This window comes from Lutra lutra, chromosome 1, assembly GCF_902655055.1.
Source record: "Lutra lutra chromosome 1, mLutLut1.2, whole genome shotgun sequence".
Classification (NCBI taxonomy): Eukaryota; Metazoa; Chordata; class Mammalia; order Carnivora; family Mustelidae; genus Lutra; species Lutra lutra.
Genome location: NC_062278.1, coordinates 83241581 through 83254513, shown reverse-complemented (window position 1 = coordinate 83254513; position 12933 = coordinate 83241581). Strand labels below are relative to the sequence as shown.

Here is a 12933-nt window from a genome sequence, read left to right as displayed (position 1 = left end):
AGGGAAGAATCTGTGAATCTCTATTCGCATTAATTCCATCGTTGAAATTTTTGCATCAAAAATGAGGTATTTACAACATCTCTTCATACATACTTCCAAATTGCTCTCCAAAGTGTTGCTGTAACTTCCAGCCCTTTAAAGACTGAGTATGAAAGATTATCTCATAAGACCTTACCACAATGCCAAAACTACTCTGTTAACTGAATGGATTTTAAAAAAAAATCTCATTGTTTTAATTTGCACTTTTTTGGATTGCTGGTTAGGTTAGTCATCTTTTTTGTATATTCAAACATGGATTGGTAAGGATGGAGGAAGTAAATAAGAATAGGCTAGTCAATTGAGTACCCCAAAGCTAATAAAAATGAGAAAGAATTAAAGAAATGTGGGCTTTAGAGAAGAAGGAAAAGAAAAAGTCCATACTTCAAAATAAAATAAGAATGAGCCATTTAGAGCAACTTTAGTCTGTACTCTCAACTTTTTATTGTTGCCTCTATGGAATTGTTATTATAGTGTTCATTTCTCTATTAGCCTGAGTGTGCTATCCCTGAGGGACAAGGAAAGTGGGATTGATTTATAGAAGACCAATAATGCCTGAGTATGGTCAATTGAGTAAAGAATGGAAATGAAAGTGAAAAATTTAGAACTGACCTGAGCCAGCAGCAATATCTAAAGTGTTTCAATTTGGTGGGTGGTAGGGTGGAAGAGTCCAGGTAGAGATATTAGCTTGATGTGGCCACTCATGTTGCTTGAGGTTACAAGTTATGGGGTCTAGTCATCATAGAGAAGAATCTGATAATAAGCAAACAGGTTGTCAGGACTTTAGTCAAGCAATCTGATTGCTTTAGTCAAGCAATATGAATTTCAGTAGCCCGCTCTACCTCTAGATGCAAATTTACAATGTTATCAGAAAACCAAGGATGAAGACTAGTGCTACGGCAGGCATCAGCTGGGCAAGAGAAAGAGTTGGAAAGGCTTCAGGGCATTCTTCAGGATAAGATCCTGGGATCATCAAGGAGTACCAGAAGTTTATGACAGGGAGATGATGGCTGTAGCCTTAATGACTAGACCTGTACAAGGCCTGAGAAGGTAGGGACCAATAATTTTTAGAATATTATTTGTATCCTTTAAAATTATACAAGTATTACATATTTATCATTGAAACTTTGAAAAATTTAGGAAAATCCAGACAGAAATTAATGCATTTTTCAGCATGGGGAGAGAATATATTTTCTTTGTAAATAGTGAGCTAAATATTTATTCATTTTACTTTGCCAAAAGTTCATAACTGAGTAATTTTGTCATTTTCCATTCTCTTTAGTATCTTCCTAAAACAGAGAAATTGTGAGAATAAATTAACATTCCCCTGCTTCTAAGGATGTAGTCAAATGCAGATTCTGTCCCTTTACAGGAAAAAGGTAAATACTTAAAAATAAAAATCACACTTTTATATGAGTACTAAGGGCTATCTTGATTTTATAATATTTTAAATTCTGCTCTTACCTTTTTTTTTTTTTTAAAGATTTTATTTATTTATTTGACAGAGAGAGATCACAAGTAGATGGAGAGGCAGGCAGAGAGAGAGAGGGAAGCAGGATCTCTGCCGAGCAGAGAACCCGATGCGGGACTCGATCCCAGGACCCTGAGATCATGACCTGAGCCGAAGGCAGCGGCTTAACCCACTGAGCCACCCAGGCGCCCCCTGCTCTTACCTTTTCATTTCCCATTATGTTGTCTAATATTTTGGAAAAGACATACACTATTAGCATGTTTGGTCTAGGAAATTCCAGAAGGAATCAAAATGTGCATAGAAGCCAAGATATCTGGGATAGCCCTCTGGCAACAGAATTTTTTTTTTTAAAGATTGCATTTATTGGGGCACCTGGGTGGCTCATGGGGTTAAAGACTGCATTTATTTATTTGATATAGAGAGAGTAAGCAAAGGGAGAGCAGCAGGCAGAGGGAAAGGGAGAAGGAGACTCCCCACTGAGCAGGGAGCCTGATGTGGGGCTTGATCCCAGGACCCAGAGATCATGACCTGAGCTGAAGGCAAACACTTAATGAACTGAGCCACCCAGGTGCTCCAAACAGACAGAATTTTTAAAAAGCAAAATAGACACATGCAGATGAAAGCTACATTATCATTACCTTCTCTCTCCAGTTATCATAATTCAGCAGCTTCTGTCTAAGGGTTTCCTGCAGCTGTTCAATGCTCTTCTGATGTGAAATCAGCATTAGTTCCCTGAAAACCATAAACCCAACAAATGAGTCAAGACCCTGACGCTCTTCCTAAATTGCAGTTCCTTGCTCAGAGAATAGTATTTCACAACTTAATCTGTTTCTTCTCTTTAGCAATATATGTACTGCCACTAGATACTATTTTACCGTTAACAGCAATTTACAAACACTACATACAAGGTATTTTCCCAGCCTTAATTTTTTTTAATAAGTTATGTTATTACTTTTGCATGAAATAGTAACAAATATGTAGAATCACAAATATCATAAAACATTGCACATTATGGTTCCAAAGTTTAATGACTAAATTCTAACACTAGACAATATTTTGTTTCCTAAAGAAAAGGAAAATATGTTGGGATATGCCATAAAATCAACACATTTGTGGTTCTTGCTAGATTTATTTTTCTTTTACTTGTCTCAAGTACTAATAGGAACAAACCAAATTAAGTAGAAATTCATGTCTGAGATATCGTATAGTACAAAACATACTGGAAAATTGAAAAGAAAACACAAAGAACATTTTAATATTTTAATCCACATAAATGGATCTTGAAGTTTAGTTTGTAATCCTCTGGGTGGGGTAAGTGCAGAAGATTCATAAGAGCATTTCACAGAGGCACTGAAATTAAGCTTTTGAATATCACAAGTAGTGGCAAAAGCACACTTGTTAACAGGACTCTCCCTCTTCCATAATCACCACGTCCCTCCTTAGTTTTGATGTAGGTGATTCTTCTCCACTGCTTATTCCTAATTCTAATCTCTTTGTTTTCTATCACCACCCTGTTCCTTGTAGCTCTGACTCCTTTCTCAAAATTGTGACTTTCAATTGTAACCGCCTGTTGGACATCTCCACCTTAATGAACCATTAATACCAGATCCATTAAAAAACAAGTTTACTATCATCTGCAATCTTGCTTTTCCTTTTGACTTCTAAAAATCTTTAAGAGTCAAATCTTTGGTTTGAAATCCTTGAGTTTTCTCTCCTTCTTCTCCTTGTTCTACCACATCCATTCAATACCAAATTCTGTATTTTGCTTCCTGAGTGGACCCCAAACTATTCCTTCTCTTCCTTTCCCATTACCAACAGCCTTGTTAAGGCTCTTGACTTTTTCTCCCACCTATAATATTATTATGGACTCTCAATCTCTCTCTTAATTTCTCTTCTACTCTCACTCTTTTAAATATTATTAAACTTTTTCTAATAAAATAATAAAAAGAAAATAATAAATATTTTATAAATAATATATATTATAAATATAACTAATAAATATAAATATAAATTATAAATAAATTATTATAAATAATAATACATATTATAAATAAAATAAAAATAATGCTGACATTTCTAGGCTAGAAAATTTTAAGGACACAAGCATAAGAAGACATGTTGGACTTGGTAAGCAGGATTATGAATATCATTTGAGGGAAACTGATTTAAAAAAATTAAAACTCCCCAGACTTCTCTTTCCAGAAGTGTGTTGGACTAGGTACTTTGACAACTTTCCTACTGAAAATTAGTAAACATTTTTTTAACTTATAAAAAAATCTTAAAATTCATCAGTGAGCTGGAGAAAAAGTAGGAAGGATGCAGAGAACAAAACCCAAGTGAAAGAACAGAAGGATATGAGTGGAAAACTATTGAAATTTAAATAAGCTCTATAGTTTAGTTAATTATATTATACCAATGTTAATTTCTTAGTTTTTACAGATGTGTCATTGTTATTAAAAGTGGGCCAAAGAGAAACATACACTCTCTCTATACTGTCTTTGTAACTTTTCTGTAATTATTTCAAACTAAATCTTTAAAAAAGTGAAGTAAAAGGAAGAACCCCCAACAATAGGTAGAGCATTGAAACCAATTCTCAACTTGAAGGTACCTTCCAAAATTGATGAACTTGAGCTTTAAATTTCATGAAGGGCTCAGGAGAGAAAAGGTCTAAGTGGAAACTCACCTGCATGAAGCTGCATCTCAAAGAGCTGCAAGTGCAGTATATGTGTGAAATTCACACCTAGTATGTGTAAAATTCAAATAACATCTCTCAAGGTACAAAAGAAAATTACTGGTTTTGAATTGTGCTAGATACAGGGAAGAATATAAATTTCTCACAGGAATCTGTAAACACAAACTAACCCTAATGCAGGTTTTTATCATGAATTCAGACAGCCTGAGTGGTTCAAAAAGCTTCATGTTGAAAATATATCTTAAAGTAGTAATAGGTTAACTTTATCTCCAGATGTCTGGTAGGAAAAAACACCAATATTTCAGGGAGCAACCTATCTTCATCCTGGGACTCAAAGGTTTTCTACAGATAAAAAGTCAAGACCTATGAGATCCTGATTTTTTAAAAAATCACAAAACTAGAAAAGAAAAAAAAAAAAGCCAGTAAGAGAGAGAATAAGCAGACACAAATGAAAGCATAATTAAACTCATACTTTCTAAAGTGTTGAGTTTTAAGATACAGAATATAAAACCAGGATGTTCAATGAAATAAAAGTTATTTAAATAACTAATGAAATATGAAAAAGAATCAAATCAAACTTGCAAAAATTAAAAACATAATAATCAAAATGAAAAACAGTGGGTGGTCCTGTAGCAAATTATTCACAGCTAAAAAATGAAGCAATAAACTGAAAGGGAGATTTAAAGAAATTATACAGAGTGAAGTACAGGAAGTGAAAAATATGGAAAATATAAAAGTGAAGTTGATATACAGAGGACAGAGGGAAAAGATCTAATATATATCTATGCACTATTTCAGAAGGAGAGGAGAGAAAAGAAAGAGGAAACAATATTTGAAGGGACTACTCCGGATTGATGAAAAACACTAACTCACAAATCTAGGAAGCCAAATGGATTCCAAGCAAGATAAATAAAAATAAATCTCCCATCTGGGCATCTGATAGTAGATATGAGAAACATCAAAGTTAAAGAGATCTTAAAAGAAGCTGGAGAGAAAAAATCCAGTATCTTCAAAGGAACCCAAACACATTGAAAGCTTATTCTCCATCACAAAGGAAGTCAGAAAGCAAAATATTATGTTCAAAATTTTATGAGAAAATAACCATCAACTAAAGTTGGGTACCCAGCAAAACTTCCTTTCAAAATGAGACTGAAATAAAATATGCTCAGATAAGCAAAATCAGAGTGTTTACTACCAGCTAAAAGACCTTTACTAAAGAACCTTCTAAAGACTATGCTTTATAGGAGGGGAAAGGTTTAGAAGGAAGGTCAAGCATGCAATAAGAAATGTGAGCAAAGAAACTGGCAAACACAAATGCAGAGAAGACTAATTGAGCATGTGATCAAGAGAGTTGTACAAGGCGCATGCTCAGAAGGGGATCCTGTGCTTCAGAATTAATGCATTATGGTCACCAACAAGAAATTCTTAATAATTTTATCTTTAAATATGTGTTTTATGTGAGGTCTAATGGGAAAATTGAGCATGTACCAGGAGTTTGGCTTAGAGCCTTGGTTCACATACAGTCTTACCTCCTATCACTTCCCTGCCTTTCTAGGATGGTTCTCTGGCCCCTGCCCAGCATCTGCTTTGGGTGTGGGCTCAGGTGTAGGTACCTGCATGGGGAGGGTGAGGGTTGGGCATGTGTACTCCCCCTGCTCTGAATCATGGGGAAGAATTACTGGGTGCTTGTGAAAGCCTGTATCCACTCCACGATTTCCCCATGCCCAAGGGAGCACAACATTCAATAGTAATCAAGAAAATACCAGGGGCACCTGGGTGGCTCAGTTGGTTAGGCAACTGCCTTCGGCTCAGGTCATGATCCTGGAGTCCTGGGATTGAGCCCCACATCAGGCTCCCTGCTCAGCAGGGAGTCTGCTTCTACCTCTGACCTTCTCCCCTCTCATGCTCTCTCTCTCATTCTCTCTCTCAAGTAAATAAATAAGAATCTTTAAAAAAAAAAAAAAGAAAAGAAAATACCATGTTGGGTTGAAGGAGGTACTGTGAAGGCAGGGAAACAAAGAGGTCCACATTTTCAGTTTGTATTGGGCCCTGAAAATTATGCAGCCAGCCCTGAATGCAGGTAATTATAAACAAATATTGTATAAAATATAGTTTTGAGCTCAAGTATTCTTTGGTCCTGGCATGATTCAAGGAGACTGTGAGATATTAATCTTAGACTTCACTAAGTATGCATAGTAAAATTTCTAAAGTAACCACTAAAAAAATACAAGTAGAATATACCATTAGAGGAAAAAGCACAAAGAAAATAAACAAAACTCCAACAATATCCCTCCACCCAAAAACCCAAAAGGTAGAAACAGTGCAGAAAAAAAGGAAAAAATATAATGCTTAAGGTAGCAATCACAATGATGGTAAATAAATTAAACTCATAAGTTAAAATAGAGAAACAGTCTTGGTAAAAAAAGACACTGAGCATAAAGAACATGTACGTTCTTTATAAGATGCATTCCTAAAACATAAGGGCATGGAAATATTTCCTTTTTCTTTTTTTGGAAAAGATGTAACAGGGAAATATTAAAGAAAGAGAAGCATGCAACTATATTAATATTAGACAAAGTAAACTTAAAGACAAAAATCATTATTTTGGACTTACAGTGACAACAGGTTAATTCACCATAAGTAGTCTAAATTTGTATGCACCTGTTAAAATTGCCTCCAAATATATAAAGCAAAACTTCATAGAACCGTAAGGAGAAACTATAAAATCCACACTACAGTTAGATTTCAACACAGTTCCCTCAATTATGTAAGTCAGTCTCTGGGATCACCACATAAGGCCATGGAAATGTGTACTGCACAACTCCAGCCTAATGTGAGAAGTCTTCCTGTAATGTGCAATGCAGCAACCCAAGGTCAAACAGACAAATAATTCAGAATATAGAGGATTTTAGCAATGCAGATAAGACTGATTTAAGGTTCATATATAGAACCCTGTGCCAAATTAGTAGGAAAACACACAATTATTTTCCAGTTCACATGAAATGGACATCCTAGGCCTTAAAGTAAATTTTAAACAACAGTTGTCTGATTAACCTGTATAGTCCAATATGGTAGCCACTAACCGTATGTAGTTTCTAAGCCCTGAAAGTGTAACTGGCTCAAATTAGGATGTGCCTAAATTTAAAATGCATACCAGATTTGAAAATTTAGTACCTCCCCAAAATCTAAAATATTTGTTATAATTTTTAAAGATGTTTACATATTTAAATGATAATTTGTATATATGGAGTTAAGTGAAATGTGTTATACATTTTGCCTGGTTATTTTTCTCTTTTAATGTGGCAATTGAAAAATTTTAAATTACATAGGTGGCTCACATTATACTACTGAACAGCACTGTTAGAGTCTATATTCTCAGAAAACAAATGTCTGTAACAAAAGACACGTAAAATATCTCCACGTATTTGGAAATCTAAAACATGAATTTCTGTAAGTCATGGGTCAAGTAAAAAAAATCACAATTGATATTTAAAAATACTTAGAATTGAACAATAGTGAAATTGCTACATATCAAACCTTATAGAATATAGTTAAAGCAGAATGGATAAACCAATTGTGGTATAGTTTAGAATATAATACAGATAAAGAAATGAATGCTTTTCAGCTACATGCACCATAACGGACAAATCCAAGAACCATAATCTTGAGCACAAAGAAAAAAAAATTGGGTAAACCTTACAGTCTGATTTTATTTCTATGAAGATATATGCAAACTCTTTTTTAAGGACTGTAAACAAGTCGGTAAAATTAAAAAGTGAAGCAAAGAAACATCAGGTGTTCTCTACAGGTTTTTATAGATGTTCTTTATCCACGTAAAGAAGTTCTCTTCTATTCCTAGTTTGCTGAGAACCACAAAATGCAAGCTGGTTGTTTCCTCTGCAGAATGAGGCACTGTGGTGGAAATGTGGAGAAACACAAAGGGACTTCAAAGTTAATGGTAGGGTTCTGTTTTCTAAACTGAGGGGTTGACACATAGATGTTCATCATATTGTATTTCTTCAGACTTTCCATCTATGTTCACTTCCTCTTTGTCTATTGAGTATTTATTTAAAAATAATTAGTGATTAAAGCCTGAGCACATGCATGTGGAGGAAAAGGAATCAAAAGGAAAGACTAAGGTGAAGGGCCAGGCAGGTGACCAGTAGGGTAGAGTTGACCGTCAGCTATGCACAGTAGGGACAAGGCAGTGTCATTGGGCCCTGGAAGCACAGAGGTGAATTAGGAAGGCAGGATCCCTGTCCAAATGGTGCTCAAAATCCAGTATTGTAAAAGAAAAATTTATCTTGCTGAGTGTGAGGTGCACCCAGCAGGTTCTGATGCTTGCTTAGCAGTCTCCAGGCTAAGGAAAAGGAGGTGAAGCAGAAGAAACAAAGAATGAGGACAGCAAAAGTGGGATTGCACTAGAAACCTCATTTGTGGCTTTACTCCAAATATTCAGCCATTCCTGTCTGCCTTGCAGACTCGTCTTCCTGTACTTGTCATTTAAATGTTTGTGCTCCTCAGCACTTTTTCCTTTCTCCTGTTTCTCTAGATGATCTTATCCACTCCTATGCTTCAAATGCAAACTAGATGCTGACAACTCCCAAACTTTATCTCTGGCTCAGATCTCCTCTCGGTATTCTCTGAGTATCTGACTCAGGAATCCAACTCACCATCTGACTGCTCTACTTCTATATTTCAGAGACATCCCAAACTTAACATATCTGTAATCTCAGAGGCTCAAAGTACTAGAGTTTATTTTTTTGGCTTATGCTATGTGTCACCTGCTGGTTTGCTCCCCATGTTTTGTTCCAGGGTGTAGCTCAAGGAGCAATTCTTACCCAGGAATGCTACTTTAGTGGCAGATGGAAAAGGGAGAGAGTGCCGAATCCTAACCACTAGAAGCATCTGGCAGATGGAAAAGAAAAATTTCCAAAACGTTGGGTCTGTTAAAGGTCCTACTCAGAATTGGTGCACTCTCTCACATTTCAGTGGCAAGAACAAGTCGAGTGGCCAAGTCTGATCACGGTCAGGCATGGATAGAAGTGGGAGGTGTGCACCTGGCACCCAGTGGAGCCCATCGAAATTCTGAAATTCCCCTGGAGGCCACTTTGAGGATCTCTATCCTGGAGGCAGGGGATATTCCTTGCTTACATTGTGGTTCATTTTTGTTGCTGAGTAGTGTTTCATTGTATGGCTATACCACAATTTGATCAACTCACCTGTTGGCAGACATACAGGTTGTTTCACAGGTTTGGGCTCTTAGAAATGAAGCTACTATCAATACCTCTGTACAAGTTTTTATATAGATAATCCCTTTAATTCCTCCTGAGTAAAACACTGGGGTAGCAAGTAAGTATAATGCTTAACTTTTTAAGAAACTTCCAAACTGTTTCCCAAAGAGGTTGTACTATTTTATATTCCAATGAGCTGGGTATGAAAATTCATTTCTCCACATCCTTGTCAACTTTATGCTCAGACTTTTTAATTCTAGACATTGAAGGTGTGTAGTAGTATCTCACCATGGCTTTAATTTGCATTTCCCTAATGACTAATGATGTTAAGCGTCCTTTTGTGGACTTATTGACCACCTGATGTCTTCATTGGTGAAGTGTCTGTTCAAATCTTTCATTCATTTTTTACTAGGTTGTTTACAGTCATATGACGAAGCTTCTGAAGTTCTTTACATATTCTGGAAACAAGTCCTTTATGAGACATATATTTTGCAAATATATTATTCCAGTATACAATTTGTTTTTTCATTCTCTAAACTGTCTTTTAAGAAACAGAAGTCTTAATTTTAATGAAGTTCAATTTATCAACGTTATTTTTTTTCTTTTATGGAGTGTTCTTTTGGTGTTGAATCCAAGAAATCTTTGCCCAACTCAAGCTCATAAATGTTGTTCTTCCATGTCTTCTTTAAGAAATTTATGATTTTAGGTTTTATATTTAGATCTTTATTTTGAATTTATATAAATATATTTCATAGTATGAATCAAAGTTCATTTTTCACACATGTATATACAATTATTCCAATACCAATGGTTTCAAAATACTATCTTTCCTCCAATGAATTGTTTTAGTACCCATGTAGAAAATCAACAAACCATATACATGTGCCTATTTCTGGATTCTCTATTCTGTTCCACTGATCTACTTGTCTTTCTTGAGACTAGTACCCCACTATTAAATATGTAGCTTTACAAGAAGTATTGAAGTCAGGTAGTGACTATAGGTTTCTTTCCAAAGTTGCCTTGCTTATTCTAGGCCCTTTGCATTTCCATGTGAATTTTAGAATTAGCTTGTTAATTTCTACAAAAAGTTCTGTTGGAATTTTTGTGATTGCACTAAATTTTTTTTTTTTTTTAATGATACAGAGAGAGAGAGAGAGGGGAGGGGCAGAGGGAGAGGGAGAGCTGAGCATGGAGCCTGGCATGGGGCTCCATCTCATGACACTGAGATCATGATGTGAGACTAAATGAAGAGTCTGATCCTTAACTGACTGAGCCACCTAAGTGCCCCAACCCACTTATCATTATGAAATGAATTTCTTTATTCCTAATAATATTCTTTGGTCTAAAATCTACTTTACATGATATCTATAGTATTTCAGCTTTCTTTTGATTAGCATCAACTTGGTGTATTTTTTTCATTGTTTTACTTTTAAATTATTTGTGTCATTACATTTAAAATAAATTTCCTACAGGCAGTTTATAGCTGAATCTTACTTTTTCTTATACAGTCTTATACAAAGATTCTTATATAATCTTCATCTTTTAATTGGAATGTTTAGACAACTTACATTTAATTCAGTTGTTGATATGGTCAGCCTTAGATCTATCCTCTTGCTATGTGTCTCCTATGTGTCTCATCTGTTGTGTGCTTTCCCTCTTTTTTCTGCCTTCTTTTGGATTTTGCATATGTCTTATGATTCAATTTTATCCGCTTTTTTTTTGGCTATTTAGCTATAAATTTTTTCTTTAGTTTTATTTTAGTATTTGCTATAGGAGTAATAAGAGCCATCTTTAACTTAACACAGTTGTAGTAGACCGAATAATTGCCTTCAAAGATATCCATGTCCTAATCTACAGAGTCTGTATGTTACTTTATATGCCAAAAGAGACTTTGCAGATGTGATTAAGAGTCTTGACATGGGGAGATTGTCTTGGATCATTTGGTTGTGCCCTAAATGTAATGACCAAGGCCTTTATAAGAAAGTGGAGAAAGCATTAATGTAGGGGAAGGTGATGATGTGACAAAGGAAGCAGAGACTAGATTCATGTGGCTAGGATGCAAAGAATGCCAGAATGCCAGAATGCCAGAATGCCAGCAGCCTCTTAAAGCTGGAAGAAGCAAGGAATGGGCTTTCCCCTGGAACTTCCAGAAAGAACGTGCCCTAGGGACACCTTGATTTTAGTTCCTGAATACTCCTATGGACTTCTGACTTGCAAAACTATAAGATAAAAAATTTGTGTTGTTTTAAGCTGTTAGATTGGTGGCAATTTGTTATAGCAGCAATAGAAAACTAATGCCATGGTCTACCTTCAAGTGCTATTATACAACTTTAGGTATGAGATTAGAATCTTATAATAGTAAACTTAATCAAATAAGGAACAGCGGTTGATGTAAACTGAAGTTGCACTTGACCGGGTTTTTAAAATACCAGTATACAGAATGGACGTGGCTGGCTATGCACTTGTTAGAAGTAGCAGACAGCACAGTCTTGGCAATTTGGTCCATTTTATTTCTTAAGCCCGGTTTCCTATTTGAAAAGAGGCCTTACTGGTTAGAAAATTCCAACAGGCATTTTCAGATGGGTGCCTGTCAGTACATTAGAAGTTACCTTTTTTGTGAAATGAGTGTAGAGTATTTAGATGCTCAAATTTCAGTCTCTCTGAAGACAAATATAATTTAGATACAACCAAAGTAAAATCCATTCCATATACATTCCTCTGATGGACTGTGTACAAAACGCCACTGCTGTTACATGTTTCCTTTTAGAATAAAAACTGAAAGTCTAGATTATAGATGCTAAAATAGAGTAGACCAAGGTTTAAACAATGCTAATGAAATGATAATTATTCACTGGATTTTCGAAGTTATAAAGTTCCCTATGACATTTCCACAAAGTCTAAGGTGTTTTGAATGAACTCTTTAAAAAATCATGGACTTAAAAGTCTGCAGTGGTAAGTCTGCTTGATTTACTTATGGCTCTAGAAAGAGAAGGGCTTTCAGCTCACTTTGATTCCTTTTGAGCCTCTGACCCAGACTCTAAGACTCTTGTGTGATTCTTTAGTAGGACAAAGCAGAAAGAATAATCATATGTGATTGTACAAATACTTATTACCCTTAATTAGCATGAAATGGGCATTGAGTAATGTAAACAGAGATGATTATATGTGTGAAAAAGATAATCCCAATTCTAAAAACAAAAATCACACTTTCACACTATACCCATTGTTCAGGAATACAAAACCATTTAAGTCACTGATGATGAAAAAAAAGCTTGTGTTGAAAGAAACTAAAAGGGATCAGTTTTGATTCTTGTGAGCCTTTCTGCTAGAAATCTAGAGGAATGATAAGAAATAAGACATTGTTAGATGCATTTCCATATTTTTCCATGTTGTAAAAAGTTGAAAATGTATAGCCATTTTTGAATATTATAGAGACATCTAATTTCCTCTTCTGAACCCGTTCTGGAGGTAAAAATGCCTTAGAGTTATAGGAAACAATA

At 35.3% G+C, this 12933-nt stretch overlaps 1 protein-coding gene across 6 annotated transcripts in view; it reads right to left on the bottom strand.

Moving 5' to 3' along the window:
• LEKR1 (leucine, glutamate and lysine rich 1) overlaps nt 1-12933 on the bottom strand; it is a 197134-nt gene that overhangs the window by 30895 nt on the left and 153306 nt on the right. For all 6 annotated transcript variants that reach the window (XM_047728734.1, XM_047728752.1, XM_047728744.1 and 3 more), the window contains one exon: nt 2146-2239. In XM_047728734.1, coding sequence (XP_047584690.1) covers nt 2146-2239 — 94 coding nt within the window. The remainder of the gene's footprint in view (nt 1-2145; nt 2240-12933) is intronic.